This window comes from Mobula hypostoma, chromosome 16, assembly GCF_963921235.1.
Source record: "Mobula hypostoma chromosome 16, sMobHyp1.1, whole genome shotgun sequence".
NCBI lineage: Eukaryota > Metazoa > Chordata > Chondrichthyes > Myliobatiformes > Myliobatidae > Mobula > Mobula hypostoma.
This window is the reverse complement of record NC_086112.1, coordinates 35,112,168-35,134,512: the sequence shown is the minus strand read 5'-3', so window position 1 is coordinate 35,134,512 and position 22,345 is coordinate 35,112,168. Positions and strand designations below refer to the sequence as shown.

Here is a 22,345-nt window from a genome sequence, read left to right as displayed (position 1 = left end):
TTCCAATAATTTACCCTCTACTGATGTCAGGATCATGGGTCTTTAGTTTCCTGGAGCTTTTTTTAAACAACAGAACAATACCAACTATCCTCCAATCCTCTAACATCTCACTGTAGCTAAGAATATTTTAAATACCTCTACTAGGACCCCTACAATTTTTGTACTAGCCTCCCACAAGGTTGAGAGAACACCTTGTGAGGCTCTCAGGATTTATTAACCCTAATTTGCCTCAAGACAGTAAGCTCTTCCTCCTCTGTTATCTGTATGCAGTCCATGACCTCGCTGCTGTTTTGCATCACTTATATAGACTCTGTGTTTGTCTCCCAAGTAAACAGATGCAAAATATATATTTAAGATCTACTCCATCTCTTTCAGCTCCGTGCATAAATGACCACTCTGATCTACATGAGGATCAATTTTGTCCCTTGCCATTCTTTTGCTCTTAGTATATCTGTAGAAACGTGGGGATTCTCCTTCACTTTGTCTGCTAGAGCAGATGATAATGAAATCAATCATGATTTTCTGACTAAACTTGCTCATGCTGCAACAAGACAGGCATGTTTCTAAAACTGTTTCAGATCATTTGACAATCTGTTGGAGAAGTAGTATTAACATCTTTATTCTTGTGAAGTATTTTGTACGTCGCCCAACCTCATGGTATAACGTGGTACAGTTGCTGCATTTACAGCCTTTTGAGCTGTACCATGATTTCAGGCCCCAATTCTGGACCATAAGCCATGGTGATACTTCAGTGCACTATTGAATGCTACAGTGTAAAAGGATCAGATGATCTGTCAAATTCATCTATGTTTTAAATTCTTTGTCCAGCCAATTTGTCTCCATAACATTACCAAGTTTTGGGATTTGCTGCACCCAGATTAGGAGCTAATTTTACATAGTGTCACATTAAAAATTATTAATTGGCTGCAAACTTCTTTGGTCAAACCGATAAGATGAAATACGATATACAACTGCAGATTTTTTATTAAAATTTGACAACTTTATCTTAGGCATCTGCAGAAATTTCATGGCTGGCAAGAAATTGTCTATTGACTACTTGCCAGAAGCAAGACGCAAGATGAAATTTAAACTTTTTTTTGGTAAAGCATAAGTGACTGACCACACCTGCTGTACGTTATTATTACTAATGTCTTCTTTTTCTCAATACACATGATTAATTTAGCCTTTGAAAGATGAACCACTAGAATTAACAAGACTTTTATATTGAAATAAAACATGAATTCAAGTTAACTTTTATATCATTTAAAAGCAAATATTGACCTGCATTTACAGAGAGGTAGAGCTAAGAACAACAAAGGGACAGAAGAAAAATCCCTAATTAGAATAGCTCTTCAGTTCAATTTTGTGATACTCAAAGTTGTACACACTGTATGAAATGTTCTTAACAACTATATCAATGTTTAATCATTCTCACAGAAGTATTACCAAATGCTAGATAAATAACAGTTTTTCAGCAGCTCCACCTATAAAACTGTTCATTTTATTGGAGAGCTTTGCTAAAAGCTGTCCATTGGTTTTTGCAATCAATAACTCCTCTTGACACAGTGTCCACATCCTATAAGGAACTGACATTCCATTCTTCAGTAATAATCAACCCTGTTTGTAATAGAGTGGTAATGTCAGTGCCAAATCATAATTTTAAACAAATAACCAATTTTATCCCTGATGACTTCAGTTTAATCCAAATTACATTTTAACAGTTTTAACAATTTTTCGTTGGTTGGGCCATATTTAATTCAAGTGTTCCCTTTAATAAGGTCAATGTAATTGACTATCAGTATAATTGAATACAACTGCAAAATCAAATTTCTCATCAGTTTTATAGCTTAGATGACAATTTTGTCATTTCAGAAGTAATTAGATGTGGATAGTAGTAAAATATTGCATGAGAGTTGAAGAAGGATGTGCAGAGTGCTGAAACTGAGGGATAAAAAGGGAGCTCTGGCTACACTTTTACACACTCTTTTGCTATTAATCATGAGTATTTTTTAAATCCCTTGACAGCTTTAAAAAAGTTATTTCCTTAATGAATTAATTAAAATTAACAAAAAAGTCAGTCTATAAACCGAGTAAACTAATGGAAATCAATTTACTGCAATAGCAATTGACTTTACAAATAAACATATCTAATGTAAGCAAAGGTAAAATGCCCATTGTTTCCCTCCAAAATCAGCTATTAAGATCGCTGTACTCTAATACAATATAGGGATAAGTTAAAATCTAATTAATACTTTAGTTACATTAGGGAATGTGGATTTTCAAATGAATATATCGGTTTGACAAATCATCACTTAATGTTATAAATAACAGTGACCACAACGGAACAGAATGAAATGCTAATAAGTCGTTATCTGTTTCTAGTTTAGAAAAGATTATCTAATAAAAACCCTTTGGTTTATCTAGATCAATACCTTGTGCTGAAAGATTAGGAGTACATTAAATCTTTAGCAATCATTCACTAAGCCAAAGAAATAATATTAGCTATATTTGGTTCCAAATAGTTTGAAGCACAGTACCCCATTTTTCTTACATATATAATATTAATCTTGTTGCAATGACAGGTTTATACAAAATTATGTGATCAATGGGTATCATTACCATATATTTGGTTTACAGAAATACTCTTTCAAATTAGCATCTACTGTATATAACAATGTCTTGATGAAAACAGGCATTGTTAAATCCTAATTATCCACTGATGTAGAATTAGTGAGCTAAAATCTTTTCCATTAATGTGCAGTAATACTGCCACAATCATTAATATACATGGCAAAATGAAGTGTGTTGCTCTATGTGTTGCAACTCAGCTAAGTAAAATTAAACTCACATGTTAGAGAATGAAAATTGAGAAAGAGTCATCTTAACAGTAAACTAATCTGAGAGATTGGATTACTTACGACATAATATCACATTAATCTATTGACCAGATTACTTCCAGGAATTGTCCTGCTACTGAGCAGCTCTTGTCTTCTACTAGAACATGTGATGATGATTAATAATACTTCCATATTCAAACACACATTGTGTGCTGTCATAGCCAGCATTTATCCACATCAAAATCACAATATCTCTTCATTTCAATATCTTGTAAATTCCTGCCAATTGCTAACATTTTAATCTATTAATAATCACAATCTCAAAAGCAACTGGATAGTGATTAGAAAATGATATATAATTACCGAATGTCACTGTAATCACTTTTAGCCTCTTATATATCCCTTATTTCCACTATGATGTATTTAAGGATCAGTTTTGATTTCAAGCAACATGCTGGTAATATTAGACCAGTGATCACTATATTTATCTTAAATTAAATCTAGCCAAACATATATCAGTGGAAATCTTGTGTTCAAAGAAAAACAATTTCTTAACAGGAAGATATGATGTTTCTATGATGTGAGTGCACATTCAAATGTCACAAACAATATTCCCTGTAACTATGAAACAAGCAATGACATCAAAGATGGCAGAAAAATCAAGGAAGATGGGCAAAATCTATTTACCCGTCACTAGAACCAAAATGAAATTAAACATTCCAGTACGTGGACTAGAGCTTCTCAACGCTACCCTGAATGCTCCATCACCATGTTGAGAGCTCATGGGTCAGGGATCCCAAGGAATCATTGGGAATGTTACTATATTTCAAAAAGGTTCAGAGCACAATGTTTAATTTTTGTACATTCCATTCTCGTCCCATGAGTGGTTAATTCCTGTTGATAGCAACTGCATTTTTTTTTACAGAAGCAGCCTGTTGTGGAACTGTTGTAGATTTAAAACAGAAATTCTCCATCAGCCTCCTCTTGCTCATCCTTCAGGTATGTAAAGAACATGCACCTGTGCTCCTTGCATGCTAGACCTCTGAATAGAGTGTTTGGTACTCTGTTGTTTTATTCAATCATATAAATGTGGTAGTTTTCCTTACAGACAATTTTATCCTAATGTGTATATTTAAAATATTGCAGTTTTAAAAGTGGCATAAATGTGTAAACAAAGAATAGTTTTGTATTTAATAAAAATATATACGAGTGTAGTACAATACTTGCCAAGAGCATCAGGTGATCACAAAGTGGAAAGTGATCTGCAACACCTGCTTTCTCAATTTAGATGAAGGGTCCTGGACTTGAAATTTTAATTATTCCTCTTTACACAGATGCTGCCTTACCTGCTTTCAGTGTTTTCTGTTTTTATACCTGAATTAATAACTGCCTACTTAAAGCTATATTATAAGGCCTCAGTTAACTGTAAGAAATGCTGTGAGTAAGTGCCCATGTCCTTTACATACAAAGAGTATGAAGATCGGGGCGTATCTATCGAAAATAGCGCAAGCACTGAAATCGGCAAGCACTGAAATTACGCCCCTGCCCAAACATCTGACGCCCATCTTTTAAATAACTTTACCATAATATCAGCTCAAAAATACAAGTCAAGCTCATTAATCTTGTAATTAACAAATTATGGCACTACATGAAAATTATAACTGCACCTTCCTCGCTTTCACTGATGCAAATTGTTCTATGATGTGATCAAAGTCAGTTTTTTCAGTTTCTTCTCTTTCTGCACAGCAGAGCAAGATCACAGGGTCTGCCTTGACCCATGGAGGCTCTCAAATACGAAAGTATTAGTTTTAACTTGCTGAATGATCTCTCACAGGTGGCAATGGAAACTGCGATGGTTAGCATTATCTGAATAGCAATGCGAAGATTGGGGAAGACGCGCTCATCTCCATACTGAACAATAAATTCAAGAAGCTCTTCAGGTCTTGATATTTTCATGTTGACCCACCTTGATAGCAACATTCTGCAATCCAAAATTTCTTCATATAGCTGCTGTCCATCAACATCAGAGCTGTACAATTCGCCCAAATTTTCGCACTTCTTTAGGTCGTTATTGTTAGCGCCGTTACACAGTCCCTCGACATCGAGAAAGAGCCAAAACTTGGCATCGGTGTCATGCAAACGAGATAACCTTTTGTCCATTTCTCTGTGAAGACGGTCAAGTGTTCCCTTCATGATTCTTTCCACTTCCTGTTTAGCTGTTAACCCAGCATCTCTCGAGTTCTCATCAGCCATTCATTTCTTTGGTCTCTGACGTCCTTCAACTTCAATATTCCATTCCTGACAGAGACCAACTCCTTCTTCGAGTGACTCACTGACCAAAATTTCTCTTTCATCATAAAAATGATCTCAGAGGGCTTTCAAATCCATGGCAGCATCGTGGAAGTTCATGCTAGGATCCTGCAGCTTCTTTTGAATACGGTCAATGCAAATGAGTAGTTTGTTCCAAAATCCTAGCAAAATCAGAAAATCGTAACTCAACATGCAGTTTTACAGCTGCCTTGCGTCACTTCTTGTTTCACTGGTCTCGTTTTCATTGTCTGTCATGTCCTGGAGAACTTGAAGTATCTCCTCAAGGTACTTGTTGACGAGCTTCACTGCTTCTGTCCTTGCACTCCACCTGGTTTTGGACTCCGACTTAACAACCACAGGCACGGCGTTTTTGAGTTTTTCCCAGCGCTGTGTTGAACGAGAGAAAAATATGTAGAGACCTTCGATTGTTCCAAAAAACGTGACCGTCATTGTATCCTGCTTGGCTGCATGTACACCCACCAAGTTGAGTGAGTGATTGTTCGCAATTCACAAACACTGCCAGGTTGTTTTTCTCACTTATTCTTTGATGAACACCACTTCTACGTCCAACCATCACAGCAGCGTTGTCATAGCACTGTGACCGACAATCTTGTAGCTCCATTTCTTCCTTCTCTAGCTGTTTCAAGATGTTTTCAAGTCTGCTCTCAGCATCCTTCTGGCTTAACTGGATAAAACCAAGGAAGGACTCTCTAACACAGACTGTTTTCCTCTCAAAATCAACTTCCACATACCTCTACTTCTGACATCTGCTCACGGTGTGCCTGATCAGGAGTCAAGTCGAACATGAGACCATAGTATTTGGCTTTACGAATACTTCTCAGTAACCTCTGGCGAACAGTGGATGCCATCATGTGGATGAATTCATTCTGGACACCCGGTGAAAGACAAGACGTGGATCCAGGATGACTTTCCAAATGAATGAGGTGTTCTTTTATGACCGGGTCAAAGATGGCCAGTAGTTTCAGTAAGCCAAGGAAATTTCCCACATTGGAGTCATTGTCTAGCTGAAGTGACTCGCTCTGTCCTCGCAAAGCCAGGTTCTGAGTCGCAAGGAATTTTATGCAGTGAAGGGTTCTCGTAAAGATATCACACCACTTCTGCTTTTCCTTCTCAATCTGTGACTGAAATACCACGTCAATAACTCCTCTGTTTCCAGCTAAATTTCTTTCCATTTCTTTCCACTGTGTGAAGTGTTCCCTATGATTCTTGGCATTTTTATGAACACTAATCTTTTCAGGTGCTTTCCACTGGTTGAATCCACTTTCCTGCTCCAATGAGGATTGATGGTCTCACTGGGAATAGAAGAAGCAACAGATACAAAATGCAGACTCTTTAGAAGGGGAATAGACCAGCCATGAGCGAGTCACTTCCTCACCACGACCATTTCCCAATTTCCTCTTGAACCAAGTTTTGTTCATTGAGCGGTTATTTGTTAGTAGAAAAGGCCCCTCATTGTTCTGGAAATACTTCAAACCCAGCTTTATTATTTCTGTTCTCAATGCGTCACGCAGAATTGCTTTACCAGTATCCTTGTCGAACTTCAGAAGTCCAATGTCATACTGTTCAATCACTTCTGGTATGACAGTTCGAGGCTTTTTGACACCATCCAGTTCACTAGGGTCAATCTCGTCAGGTAAAATCTCGTCAATAAACTCAACATCACCACCACCACCATCGTCTTCCCCTCCTGTCATGTCCACATTCTCTGTGGCAGCCTCACTCTTAATCTCGTCATACTCGGATTTATCTGACTTGACTTCCTCCTCGGCTTGTGACGCATTTGTACTTGATCCACCTTCAGATTCTAACAAACTTGTAGCAGGTGCAGGCGACTCCATGGAACGTGTCGAACTACTTGTTCCGGGCTTTTCAAAGAAGGGCATGAAGACTTGCTCAACTTCTTGGCTTCCTCCACCTCTAACTTTCGTCTCTTCCATCCTTCAGCTCCACTTTCTTTCGTCGTGAAGAAACGTTTCATGGTCTTCTTACACAATGCTCTGAAATAAGACCATCCTAGTGCTTCTCACCCATGATAATCAAAGATAGATCATATATCTGAAGAAAATTCTTTTTTCACTATCCGAGGATGGCTTGTCTGATAATAGAAACTGCTCAGTGGCGCCCCCTCCCCCCCCCCACAACAGGAATCTTCAGTAAAAGGTAATTGCTTTCAACAAGAATTTGCAACTCATGGGAGAGGATTACCAGACAACAAAGGGAAAAATAATCAGGTTGTGCTCGAAAACTTTGTACACAAATCCCTACTGATTCCTGGGAATTCTTGGTGTATGAGTGCTTAAAGTGGGAAAGTCCGTACATCAGGCATACATAGAAGCTCTGTGTGTATGGCAAAGGACTGCATTACCAACCCAGTACCCTGTGCCCCTAAGTATCTCCTTCCCTTTATGTTTGTGACATTTGAGTGTGCACTTACAATATTGAAAGCAGACATGGTTATATACAGTACCTTGTATCTTTTGTTAAGAAATTGTTTTTCTTTGAATGCAAGGTTTCCAGTTGAAGAATTGCAATTTTTGCACTTGCCTCATCAAACATCTCAGAAAACTCAAAGCAAGTGTGGAAACGAGTCATCCTTGAACATGAAGGATTGCCCAAGAAGTTGAAGACACTATAAGACCAGATGTACTGAGTATAAGTATTTCTTTCCTCAGTAATAACAAATATTTTATGTGCATCATTAACAAACTAATTTTGTTGAGGTCTCACTCTCACTAACTTGTTAGGGAGGTTTGACCTTAAGCCTGCATAAAAAAGTTTGGTTTTATAGAGTGTACTAAAGGAGGGGGGGGGGAGAGAAGAGAAAAAAGAGAGAGAGAGAGAGAGAGAGAGATAGATAGATATATCAGCAAGTTTAAGGAAGAGGAGAAATCTTCCATAAGGAAGAGTTCTGGAATGGGCAACCTGAATCCAAGACTCTTAATGGGCTCTTTATCATGGGAATCAAATGCACAGGAGCACTGTTCATAAACTTTGACACCAAACTCCATCAGGTGATAATAAAGCAATGGCCCAAACCTTAGTTAGAAATCAGGTATGTTATGCAGGACTAGATGTTAATATCCCTTATTTGCACTCCTGAGACATGCTGCCTGGACTCTGTGGGGTGGTCAGGTGAGCAATGGCATCTTCTGTACTATCAAGTGGGCACCCTCTTTCCTCAGTGTTTCGCTGATAGGCCCACGACACCTCCGGAGGGTTCAGCAGTGAATCCTGGCACCCCGGGCTCACCCCCTAGATGCCTTTCACTCACCTGGGGACCCAGATGGAATCCTTTCTCTTCATTCAGAGCCACTGACTACCCTTTTAAGCAACTCTGGAGAGGTCTTTGACTGCTTGTTGGTGTGTCTTCCCGCACACTCCCAACTCCCAGAGTAGCCTTGATGTTGATGTGGCTACAAATCCTCTGCAGCCTACTTTGACCGGTCGGACCCTTGCTTTCCAGCCACGTTGTTGCGCACCAGCTGTAAGCTCAGCATACCTCAGCTTCTTGTGCTCGTAGGCCTCCTCCACTGCATTCTCCCAGGGCACTGTAAGCTCGATGATGTGAACAAGATGGAGTGAGGCCGACAATAGCACAAGATCTGGTCTGAGGTTGGCTTCCGCAATTTCAGTTGGGAAGCAGAGCCTCTGGCCTAAGTCTGCCACCATCTTCCAATCTCGTGCCCCGCCTAGCTGCCCGGTGTCTGGTCTTGATGTATCAAGTCCAGCTTGACCCTCACCTTCCCAGACAAATGCTGTTAATGGCCAGCGGGATAAAGGGGGAGGGAGAGCGTTGATGCTTATCCGCCGATTTTCCAGCACTGCTGCAAGATACCGTAGCACCTGGTTGTGCCGCCAGGTGTACCGTCCTTGAGTAGGGCTGGTCTTGCAGCCCACCAGAATGTGTTTTAGTGTTGCTGAAGTCAGGCAGAGGAAGCATGTGGGGTCCTCTCCATACAACTGGCTGAGATTCATGGGAGATGGCAAGACATCGTAGGCAGCCATGATGAAGCTCACTCTGAATGTCCCCATCTCCCACAGCTCTTTCCAGGAGATCTTTCTTTTCTCCACTCACTCCCATCTCATCCATTGCCCTTGCCTTGCCTGAGCGACGGCCTTTGCGCACCTTACCACCTCCACCTGCCGACGTGTCTCCTGCGTCCCGAGCCCACGTCTCTGAGACGAAGCAGCCTTGTTCCAGGCTGGTGTACTGTCCCCGAGGCCAAGACTGCTCCTCCCTTGCTGCACTCGGCCCACGATGTCCCTGTGCTTGAGTGCCACCTTTGCTTGCTCGGTTGCTTCTGATGGAATCCATTTCCTCCCAGTATCCAGGATGTGGGCAGCTTGTGCTACAAGTGGATCCCTTGCCTCTGTTAACATCATCTCCAGTCTTACTGTGGTGCACTTGTACTCCCCTGAAAGACTGGAAATGGATAGCTCTAGGACTCCTTTGCCGTCGAGCCCTATGCTGCTGAGGCACCTGGGAAGACCAAGCCATTTCCTTACATATGAGCTGATCAGTCTCCCCAGCTTTTCCACCTTCGAGATTGGAACTTCATACAGGATTAAGGAAATACTTTAAGAGGCACAAGAAATGAACCTTTTGTTAAAATCAGTTCCTTCACATTGCAGTTTGGGAAAATCTGAATCTTAAAATTTGAATGCATCTTGACAGTTTCCAGTGTATCTTACAATGACCTATGACAAACTTCGCAAGTTGTCAAATACAATCTGTGCATTCAATTAGTTGAGGCTTTTTCTGTTATAGTAGTCGAGGGATCTTTTGTGTAGGAACTCTCAATGCAATATGGGTACTATTTATAGGAGGCTGCAGCTTGGACAAATCTACAATCATTTTAAATAGTAGCCCGATCTGGGGCAGACTATAATGGCAAACGTCACAAATGTCTTGGCTGTCCTGTAAAATGCAATCATCACCCAATAAATACATGCTGAATTGGAACTCAGGTAGCACTGGACTTTGCTCCTGACCCTTTGACATGACCGTCCCCTGCATAAGTTGACTGGCTTCACAGCAAGAGAGTCAGCAGCGCATCCAGATAGCTGCAGGTCATCTTGCAGTAATTGGAAGAGCTTTCTTATAGCCTCTCTGGTGAAGGGCACTCTTCTAATTCAAATCTCCTTACGAATACATTCATTAATGTTTTGACTTGGAGGCTTCAAGATCTCACAAAAGCTTGGGTTTAGATTTTGTATTTTTACCCACAGCTGTGACACTGTGAACTGAGTTTGAATTATGTAGTATGCACATGTACCGTTTAACTTCATTTCCCTGGACTCATGAGTACTGTTCTATCAGATAAGATGAGGAACACGTTTTGATTAGCTTCTAGCAATATTTGCTCAAATGATTTTAAAAATTAGAGATCATATCTCTATGGCCTTACTAAATAGTGGTTGTGCATGGGTCATGACAGAAAGAGAACAAAATTAACAGTTTGCGTTTTTATTGTGCGTGTTGCAGCCTTTGTTTAATTTTAATTGAAAAAAAGAAACAAAATGAAATCAGAGAGAAATGGCAAAGGGGATGGATAGGTAGAGGGTAAGTTGTAAAGGATTTTTAAATTCAAACTTGAAACTATCAAATGATCTTACCTGTGTTTTTTTTGGGTTGACAGGTACAATAATAGCTCAATGTCAATTAAGTGCACGTATGTGATAGGCGCAGGGAAAGCCTTTCTCCCAACTCACCCCCCCTCCCTCCAATCAGTTCTACTAGTGCTATGTGTGATGAAGGATATGGCTCGCTGCTTAAGATCTGAGACCATAAAAAACATTGTAACCTGCATGACATCCAAAGGCCAAACTAGCCAAAGGAAATAAAAGACTGCCAAGATCTCTGGCTGCACTGCAAAGTAGAAAATGATCAATCCCTGGGTTCAATTTAAAAACGCAAACACGAGGAAATCTGTAGATGCTGGAATTTCAAGCAACACACATAAAAGTTGCTGGTGAACGCAGCAGGCCAGGCAGCGTCTATTGGAAGAGGTACAGTCAATGTTTCGGGCCGAGACCCTTCACCCGAAACGTCGACTGTATCTCTTCCAATAGATGCTGCCTGGCCTGCTGTGAATCCCTGGGTTCAATAGTTTTACCCTTGAAGGTGCTAAAGGGTTATGTAAGGCCTCCGCTACCGTGAATTTATTGAGGCCCTTTAAGGGCCTAAGGGCAGAAAGTATTCAAGAAAGCCTGAGAATTTGGGTTGGGCACATGTTATTTACATGGCGAGGGAAGGCAAGCAGAAAGATGTGGCTCAATTGAACTGGGTAACAAACTGGCAGGGTCGAGCCCCGGAGCATAATTTGTGCACTTTCCAAAAAGTAAGGTATTTTCAAAACACAAATTCAGTGCAATAAATTACAAGTGATTCATCACTACAAATACAACATCCATCAGTTTTAACTTAGCCACTTACTAGCTTTACTATTTATAATTTTTTGTTAACTGTTCTTCTGACAAAATTCAACTCTGTTGAAACAAGACCTTTTCTTTCCAGAAGCTTGATTTAGATTTCTTTGCATATAATGGCTCTTGGAGCAAGATATTTTATTTTATTTATTTATTTAGATATAGCATGGAGTAGGCCCTTCCAGCCCTTTGAGCTGTGCCACACTGCAACACAGCAGTTTTTAATGCTAGCCTAAGCACGGGACAATTTACAATCACCAATTAACCTACCAACCGGTACGTCTTTGGACTGTGGAAGGAAGCCCATAAACTCACGGGGAGAATGTACAAATTTCTGACAGGCAGCAGTGGGAATTGAACCCCAGCTGCCTGTACTGTAAGGCATTGTGCTAACCACTACACTACCGTGCTGCCCTAATTGGAGTAAGTAAATCATAATGAACTGTTTGTTTCTTACAAAATGGCTGACCATTTCTTTGAGTAGCCTAGGTTGAATGCATTCAAACTATAATGTGCTTTACATCCATAACAGAGGCATCAATCTTGTATTATTTGTTACCACATCATAAAATACATGTGAACCAATTTTATACAATTCCTGAATGGTCTTCCATATGAGCATAGCTAAATGAATCTTTCCATTATAAGACTAATTTTATACTTTATAATTTTATATAACTGGAGAATGCACCCTAACAGGTGTATGTAACAAGCAAGTATATTGCTCCACATAAATGTACTCAGATGCAAAATTAACATTGGGTTAGAGAATGATAAAGTAACTAATAATATCTTTTTAGTATGGAAGGATACTTTTTGGCCAAATAAGCCCACAATAGAAAAGCAGACACCTTGTTCAAAGCAGTTAACATCTCAAAGACGGAACAAGAAGTAGAGAGATTTAGTTCCAGAAAACAAATGGAAAGCCGCTAACAAAAGTCCAAAGGTTTCTGAGCATATTTAGACCGAAAATGGCTAATATAACGGGGTATAATTTTAAGGTGATTGGAGGAAAGAGTAGGGGAAGATTTTAGAGGTAAGGTTTTTTTACTCAGGTAGTGGTGGGTGTGTGGAACACACTGTCAGGGGTGGTGGTAGAGGCAGATACATTAGGGATGTTAAAGAGACTCTTGGATAGGCACATGGATGACAGAAAAATGAAGGGATAGATTGTTCTTAGAGTAGGCAAAACATCATGGGCTGAAGGACCTGTGTTGTGTTGTAATGTTCAATATGGAATTAATTAATGGTCCTGGAGGCTCTGATGAAGGTTTCTCAATCTGTAATCTTAACTGTTCCTTTTTCTATTAACACTACTTGATTGTTGAATATTTCCAGCATTCTGTGTTGTTATTTCAGAAGTTCTACAGAGTTGGAGAACTGTAAGTAGTTAATGAAAGACATGAAAGAGTGAAAGCAAGGTTAAATTTGAAAACAAGGATAAAAAGTGGTGAACTGTGAGCCATTAATGTTAGTGAAAAAGAGTGAGTTGTTTCATATTGTCTTGGTTTACACAGTGAAACTTGGCATTTAATTGGAAGAACAGTTTTCATATTAACAGGAAATATTATAGAACATTATCATAGAAAGTCATAGTTATATTATTAAAAAAAGAATAGTTCTCACTATAAATGGAATAATTGTAAAACCACATTATCATGGTGTTCAAAAATGAATAGAGGGCCACAGAATCCTATTACCAGTCAATATTATTAAATCAGTTCATTCTTCCTAGCATTATAAAGGATATTTTTACTCTTCATTAAAATGATGATTTGTTTATATCAGGGCCTGTTTTGAATTTAACACTCTAATAGTATCATAGCTGCCTGAGAAATTTCTGTCTTAATGTCCTCTCCAATCATTAACAGTGGTAAGACGAGCATACGCATAAAGTACTATTGCAAAGAAGCATCCCCAAGATTTCAAAATATGGGGAAAATTAAAAAGTAAAACTGCCACGGTAGAAAGAGAAAAAAAAAACACACTAGCAGTGGGATAAGGAAGTAGCTATGTTTAGCATTAGAATGGGTACTTCTACACCACAACTTGATAAGGGTTAAAATTCTGAGTCCAATAATAAAGCTCTTAAGCAACTTTCTGAAGCTTTCCCCTATCTAAAAGTGTAGGCTTTTTCAAAGGAGATTTCGTAATGTATAAATTATTTGAAATTTAGATGCAATGAAGCCTTTGCCAAATAGGTCAGTTGTGCATATGTAAACATGTTTCTTTATTTTAAAGACCATGTTTTAGAACTGCGCAAATTGATGGGCAGGAAAAAATCAACAATAAAAGAAGTTTGATCTACACAGTATGGTTCAAGGAGCAGACGGCATGACAAAGGAATTTCAGGTGTTGGAAAACCAAATTGACATGGTATTACTGTTCAACCTGGTGAAATAACGAGTGTTATAAAAGTACACATATTTTACCTGTATTCTGTTGTCAGCTTTCTGAGTGCATAGCATCATGATACTAAATGTCAATGTTGTTATCAATCCACTGAGAAAATGTTGTAAAATAATACTTAGCACAGCTGCACCTAGGACAAATACAAAATAAATTGAAATTGAAACTTTCTGATGTGTTGCAACATAGCAAGGAGAATAAGCATAAGAAATCTCTTCCACATCTCATGCTAAAATATATAGACAAGAATATAGCCTTAAAACAAACACCTGGTTCTGCAGTAAATAGAAGTTCAAAAATATATAAATCTGGATTTTTTTTGTTGTTGATGCTGAAAAGCAAGAGAAAACAATCCACTAATTTCATTTCAAAACTGGGAAGTGATTCAGGAATGTATCCAATTAAGTTCAAACTGTAATAAATGTCTGAATGGTATAGTTCTACCTGAGGAAGACAGTACCTTTCAAGAAAACTTGAACACTGTACCAGGCAAGCAGGACTCCTCTCACATCATTTTAAATGAAACTTTTGAGAGAAAGCATCACAGCTACTTCTATTGTGGTTGCAGAATTGCTTTCATCCACTGCATGATAAGATAATCTTATATTAATCATTACACCACAATAAATAAATGGAATTTCCAATTACGTTCATCTTATAGGAAGTGGTTTAATTAAGGTTGTGCTCTGAATCATACACAAAGATGAAGCTGCAGATAAATATCTAAATCAGATGAAATATAATATATTGATACTATTGTATCAGCAGCAAGAGAATATATTATCTCTTTCTGTATCGATTAAACTTTTAAAATTGTTAAATAATTAAGCACACTTCTTTATTGAATGACTAGAAAAAATTAATCAACTCATAGCCATGAACAGATTCAAAACTAAAAACACCCTTTTAAATTAATTTTGTTGGAAGATTTTACTGCATTGAAGATATCAATGAACAAATGGGTATGGAAGGAGAGAGGAACATACTTCATGAAGCAAATCAGCAAAGTATCAGTCTGAAGCAGTTTAGCAACTGTTTCCTCCTATCCATTTCTTCCTGTTGAGAAATGGTTTCATGGCAACAGTTGCCCTTTATGTAGCTCAAATAAATTTAATACTGAAGTTCAAAACTCAGAAACCCAGAAGTTCATTTCGGACAAATGGCTTGTGAGGTGAGGGAGCTTCACGGGGAATAACCTCTGTACCGGAAGAGCCTGAGTCACACCTAATGTTGGACTCTGCACCTTATTAACATTGAGGCACAAGGGGGGCTGCAGATGCTGGAAACCTACAGCAAGACACACAAGATGCTAATAGAATTCAGCAGGTCAGGACTGATGAAGAATCTCGACCAGAAACAATTAACTTTATTTCCCTCCATGGATGCTGCCAGATGTGCTGAGCGCCTCCAGCATCTTGTGTGTTGCTCCTTATTAGCACTGAACCAGGTTACTCACTGGCCAATTCACTGTTGAAGGCAGATGGAAGGCAGACAACAGGAGGACCTAAAATGTCTATCAATTTTTAAATCTGAATTTGGTGAACCCTACCCAGGGTATTACCCTGAGATAATATAACCTACCTCTGATCAAAGAAATATAGCATAGCAACCCTCAAATAAGCTTTAGGCCCCTTGTTTGTATACATAAAATGTTCATCATTGGTTTTGGACATTGTAGTCTGCTTTCCTTCATCAAAATGCTGGAACACTGCACCTTCCTTTGTAATGTTGATGTATCTTCTGCCTGGAATGTAAAAACCTTAAGTTGTTGCACCCTGGTAAAACTATATTATATTTCCTGCGTATAACTTTTAGAAATTAAATCCAGATTTGAAATGTAAAAAAAATTCAAATTTCTAGGGCAAAGCCTGTTTAAACTGTGAAGCTGTATCAATTTGCACAGGCCTGGTGTATGTGCACTGGGAGCCAGAACGTGAAGACATCATCTCTGTACTTTTAAACATCATGCATTGATCTAATTTTCTGGATGAACGAATAACAAATGTAACATTACAATGATCTGAAGTTATATTTTGTGAAAATAGATCTATTATCAAAGACAAAGAATGAAAGACTTCATCATTTAGCAGGATTTACTGAAATTTGTACTCCATTTCCAACTGTAACCGATATTTTAATCCACCATACACAGGGAGGGTGTGAATCATTCTTTATAAATACTTGCAACACACATCAAAGTTGCTGGTGAACGCAGCAGGCCAAGCAGCATCTATAGGAAGAGGCGCAGTCGACGTTTCAGGCCGAGACCCTTCGTCAGGACTAACTGAAGGAAGAGTGAGTAAGGGATTTGAAAGCTGGAGGGGGAGGGGGAGATGCAAAATGATAGGAGAAGACAGGAGGGGGAGGGATAGAGCCGAGAGCTGGACAGGTGATAGGCAAAAGGGGATACGAGAGGATCATGGGACAGGAGTTAGTCCTGACGAAGGGTCTCGGCCTGAAACGTCGACTGCGCCTCTTCCTATAGATGCTGCTTGGCCTGCTGCGTTCACCAGCAACTTTGATGTGTGTTGCTTGAATTTCCAGCATCTGCAGAATTCCTGTTGTTTGCTTTATAAATACTTGCCTCTTTTAACCGGTCTAGAATCCATACAATTTTTTTTTCAAATGCTGAAGATTAATCATTCATATTAAAAAGATGATATGTGACAATAGCACATAACGGTTAGCAGCTGATAGAATAAAGAATGGTATGTTAAATTTGGTCTTTTATCAAGAGGGTTATGAGACAGGAAACTACCCAGAGATCCCATGTAGCACCACCTGCTGGAGGTAAGTTTCTGCGGACAATGTGAGCAAAGGTAAAGGTCGGCTGCAATGCTCCTTGTGTTGTCACTCATTGCTGATACACTTTCAACAGAAAGGCCCCACAAGCAAGGTTCTAGGCACCGTTAGACTCAGTTAACATAGCTAATTGGGGATGATAACATCTCATTGTTTGGACAGTTGAAAAGCCCAGGGAAATGATTGACGATAAAGGCATTGTAACAATCCCTTAAAGGGGACAATTGAAAAGATCAGGAAGTCAATGAGTGGCTAATTTCAAACCTTGTGCAGTACAAAGAAGACATTCAATATTAAGCTTCTAAAAATAAGAAAACTTGAAGGCAAAGTTCAAAAAAAATATAACCAGATCTTTAACTTTTGATCCTTTTGAATAGTGCCTAATGGCTCCTCTTTGGTATACAGGATGGTTTTCTGAAGGTGTTTGGAGACTAGGCTATCCTAGAGAGCATATTATGTAATGAGTAAGAATTAACTAGCTATTTTGGGGATGATATAATTTTTCATTGAGGTCTTGAATACAAATAAGAGAAGTTACAATGGTATATCAAGGGCTGGCTAAGATAGATTAGGAATGTTACTTGTGGAGTTGATGGTGGGTCAGCAATAGCAAATGCTTAAGGAATGCATGGATAACTCAATTGTTCATTCCTGGTCTGGCAATTAAAAAAAGGAAAAATGACTCAAGCCTGGCCAATGAGGAAATTTATAAATTGGTCCAAAAAGCAGGACAGTTATGAATTGTGTTTAGTTTAGAAGAGATACGACATAAGGAATAGGAAAGAGGGAACTTTATAATAGGACTAGGTCATTTAGGTGCTCATGTCTGTTGACAATTTACCCACATTATGACTTATGAATACCTCAATTCCATTGACCCACCTTGGTTCCACATCCCATAACAAAAAAACCAATCAAAACAATCAAACTTAAGCAACTGGTTGGACGGCGCAAACAATCTGAGAAGGGAACATGCAACCAGCAAACAGGATTGACGAAGAGGGAGACTGAGGTAATGCAGTTACAAAGAAGGAACTTGAAGGGTCAGATCAGAATTCAGCAGAGTGGATAGTGAAAACTCATCTGTTAATGTCAGGTTGATGGCTATCATTGAAAGCAATCTCAATTTGTAATACAAGGGATAGATGTGAGCTGCAAGAGATGCAAATCAAACCCTGGGAATACTTTAAATTGGTGCAAGTGATCTCAGCTCTTTGGCAATCAATGATTAAACTAAATATCCAAAATTTTCAATATCAGATGCAGAACACTGTGGAGCTGAGAAGTGGGAAGTTTATTGAAATCAAAGAGCTTAGTACAGAATGTTGGTTTGCATTTAATTGTCAATACATCATAACACAAAATAATATGGAAAAATACCCATTTGCAAAAACTAAACAATGCATTATTCACATTTTTGAAACTTCAAAATGCGCCAGTCAAGAATCAAATGAAGATGAAAATATAAAGACTAGCCACAGTCCACATTTCCCTTAATATTTCAAACATCTGAAGCACCTTATGCACCTGCTAGCTTTCCACATACCACAGAGAATTTGAATAAAAGATTGTCAAAACTTTGACAGTTGCTTAAAGGTGTCACATTTCTTTTTTAAAAAGCTACCGAGATAAATAGCACATTTACAGTCAGTCAATGACATGTAAGATCAAATAGCTTTCTGATCTTGTTTTATCATCCTTGGCATCAACTTTGATGTACTGTGTGACCTATTGGAGTTGTCTGCAAATAAAAGCAGCTTCTTGATATTCTTATATTACATCCTTCGCCCAAGTCAAACTCTAAGCATATATTTTTGACATTCGTGTTTCAAGGTCCTCTATTAGACATCTTATTTGCAAAAAAAAACCAAATAGATCAAATAAACCATTTTAACTGACTTTCTTCTGCAGCCAACAGACAAAAACAACAGAGGTACACCTCAAGAGCATAAACTTCAAGAAAAGGGGTCAGTGCAAAACAGAACATGACCTTTTTATGAATGCTCAGGTTATATGTCCATCAACGTTAGTTGAATTCAGGGACAAGGGATAGATATTATCATTTTTAGTAATGACATTGTTTGCACCCTAATTCATGGTGTGTATTTGTAGAAATAAATATATCAAATGAAATGGGTCTTTGCTAATGATATTTTTGATACATAACTTAAGTTTTTCTTACAATTTCATAGAATTCTTGTTGATCAATAAGATTACCTGAGGTTTGTTAAAAGAAAATTTCCCTTTAAAATAAAATAAAGTAAGAATACAAAATGCAAGGAAACGTCTTTGTCTCTTTACTGCTTCATGGTAGGCACATCCAAGAATACCCTGAAATAAGGTAAATATCTGTGATCTTGCTGTCCCGAGTCAGTGTTGACAAAGGTGATGTCAGACACTTTATTCCACTCCTCCCAAAAAAAACTTTACAATTTGTTTTCTCACTTTTCTAGCTCTGATGAAAGGTTATTAGTCTGAAACATAATTGCTATATACACTGCCTGATCAGCTAAGTATTTCCAGCACTTTACACGTTTTATTCTAAGAATAATGTAGGTTTGTCTATACTTGTGTTGCAATCCATTTTGGACATTGAGAATTATAAAATCTAACTAAATACTTTTTTTCCATTCTGTCTGCTCCTAGCCCTATCCAAGGGAGTTGTAATCCCTTTCTCCAAAATGTTTCCCCCCCCCACCAAGAAATCTATCATCTGATCAGGTGAACAATTAGAGACTTTGTGCTCATAAAGCATTGGAGGGAAGAAATTATTGTGAAATACTTAAGTAATTTCAATTATAAATCAATTGCAACATGTAATGATATTTGAACCTATACTTTTTGAGTGGAAAAAGGTTAATTTTAAAAAAACAGCCCATCATCCCATAATACTAAATAAAAGTGAACACGAGTTATTGAATAAATTAAATGTGTCCAATGAATTTTAAATTTAATCAACATACCTTTCACTATGAAGGAATCATAGTAAAACCAAAGTAACAGTAATGTCTGCAAACTCAAATTCCCAAGGCGCATCACAAATAGGATCGTTATAAGTGAATACACACTGTAAATAAAAGCAAAACATATTTAAATAAATAAATGCTATACTCACTTTCTGAAGGACGAATTTCAATTCATACAACATACATGATACAAAGCACTCTGGTCATGTTGAAATGCACTGAAGTTGATAGAGAATAAGGGCTTTATATGGTTAGAAATTGAAGAGCAAATAGAACATCTCATTATGAAGCATGATGTCATTCATGTACAGTATGTAGTGAGTTTGCATCAGTACTGTGCACTTTTATTTGCACATAAACTAAATTTGTTAATGTGTGACTGGTATTGGTAAAAATAAATTCATTTGTTTCTAGATAGACTAAAAACAGAGCAATCATCAATATATGAAATAACCTGGCAATTTATTATAGCTAGCTGGAGACTTTAATTTTGCTGCAATTATTTTGAAATAGGAGTAACCCAAAGAATACAAATGGGCAGTAGTGTAGACAATATTGGCTTCTTATACATAAAGACATTGACATCAAGCTGGCCACTGTGAGTCAAATAAGTCTTTCCACATTGTGTTCAACCGTAAACACAACTGTAGGATTTGGAAGAAATATATTTACATCCAGTAAATAGATATTAATTAAATATTTTGTTTTCTCACACAAGAACTTCCTGTTAGTGGTTTGACTATTTGCAGAAAGCAAGAAAAATCGGTATTTGACTTTCTTGGAAAATAGTCACAGGTAGAAGTGAAACAAAAGTCATTCTAGAATCATTCCAGCTAACTGATCCTCTGAAAGTGTTTAAGCCAATATAGATCCTCGGGGATATGTTCCATGGTAATTTGTCCCTCAACAAGCAGCATGTGACTAGTAATTAATAGCCAACAGACGCTGTATTAATAATTAAGAGATATATACTTGCTCCTCACAAGCACCATGTTAGATAGAGTTTGATAGTTCTAAACAGGAAAAGCACCTTGGGAATCATTCAAGCCTACAGCAGAGACGCATTTAAATTTGGGGACTACAATGAAAAGAGCTAAAATACTTGGTTACACAGGAGAAATTTTGAAGAAAAGGGAAGACAGTAGTTAACTGGCGAAGTAAATCAAATAGTGCTGCACCCTTGTCCAAGTTTGTTTTTAGTAGCATGAAAATTGAAATTTAAAGAGCAAGAAACACTATCTATTTAAAAAAAAATAAATCAAGATCAATGGACTGAATTTCAACTCAAAAGTCTATGTAATGGTAACTCAAAATGTTCATGTAAAACAACAGAGTAAAAATGTAATGAAATACATGTTTTGAGAAAATGTTAAGAATATAGAATGCTTTTAATTCTGTAGGATTTGTTTCTGCTACTTCTCAAATAAAGAATTACAAATTTTAAAATTTGTTTTCAAGTTATGGCAAGGTCCTTAGTCATTGTCTATTGTACAAAATCACAATCCCATGAACATTGGGAATCAAGAATTAAAAGTGAAATTAATTGAAAAACTCCAAAACTCACATGAAATCAGTGAAGAGAAAGAAACTAATTAACATTTTAGCTCGTGAATATAAAAACATAAGAAACAAAAGGAGGAGTTGGTTATGTGGCCTGTCATGCTTACTCTAGCATTCAATAAACAAATCATTTCAGGCCAATAATCCTTCATCAAGCTAGGGAAAAAAACCGAAGAAACGGGCATATCCCGAGCTGCGAAAAGAGGGATGGGTGGAGTGAACGAAGGGAATGACTTTGATATAGTGGAGATAAAGATTGCACAGGTGACACAATGCTTTCATAGAATCGCCGATTTATTCAGAACATAGACAGGCCCTTCTGCCCAACTAGCCCATGCCAGAGCATTGAAGTACAGAATGGAAGGGGATTATTGCTGCTTCTGAGGTTCCTCAAGGGCTACAACAAAATAAAGCAAGACTATCGCCAAATGGACAGCAGTCTGAGCTATAATCTGCATTGCAGTCATATTGTCTGTAGAATTTCACCCAATCCACCCTCAGCAAACATTTTCTCAATACTTCCAAAATCCCTGCCACATGGCTCTCTACCTTTTCTTCCTGAACATGTGCTTTCCTTAGGGATGTGACTCTTTTCTTCATAAAACCATCCAGAAATTTCTACCTTTGGCTTTGTCTTTGAAGTATCTCTCACATTTCAACTCATTGAATCAGAATCAGAATCAGGTTTATTATCACTGGAATGTGATGTGAAATTTGTTAACTTAGCAGCAGCAGTTCAATGCAATACATAATATAGAAGAAAGCAAAACAAAATAAAATAATAATAATAAATAAGTAAATCAATTATAGTAAACGTATATTGAATAGATTAAAAATCATGCAAAAACAGATATAATATATACTAAAAAAAGTGAGGTAGTGTCCAATGTCCATTTAGGAATCGGATGGCAGAGGGGAAGAAGCTGTTCCTGAATCACTGAGTGTGTGCCTTCAGGATTCTACCTCCTACCTGATGGTAACAGTGAGAAAAGGGCATGCCCTGGGTGCTGG

At 37.9% G+C, this 22,345-nt stretch overlaps 1 protein-coding gene across 2 annotated transcripts in view; it reads right to left on the bottom strand.

Annotated features, from left to right (window-relative positions):
• Window positions 1-22,345, bottom strand: part of mfsd3 (major facilitator superfamily domain containing 3) — a 76,787-nt gene that overhangs the window by 7,109 nt on the left and 47,333 nt on the right. For both annotated transcript variants that reach the window (XM_063068747.1, XM_063068748.1), the window contains exons 4-5: window positions 19,772-19,875; window positions 14,030-14,139 (exon numbers count right to left, since the gene is read on the bottom strand). In XM_063068747.1, coding sequence (XP_062924817.1) covers window positions 14,030-14,139; window positions 19,772-19,875 — 214 coding nt within the window. The remainder of the gene's footprint in view (window positions 1-14,029; window positions 14,140-19,771; window positions 19,876-22,345) is intronic.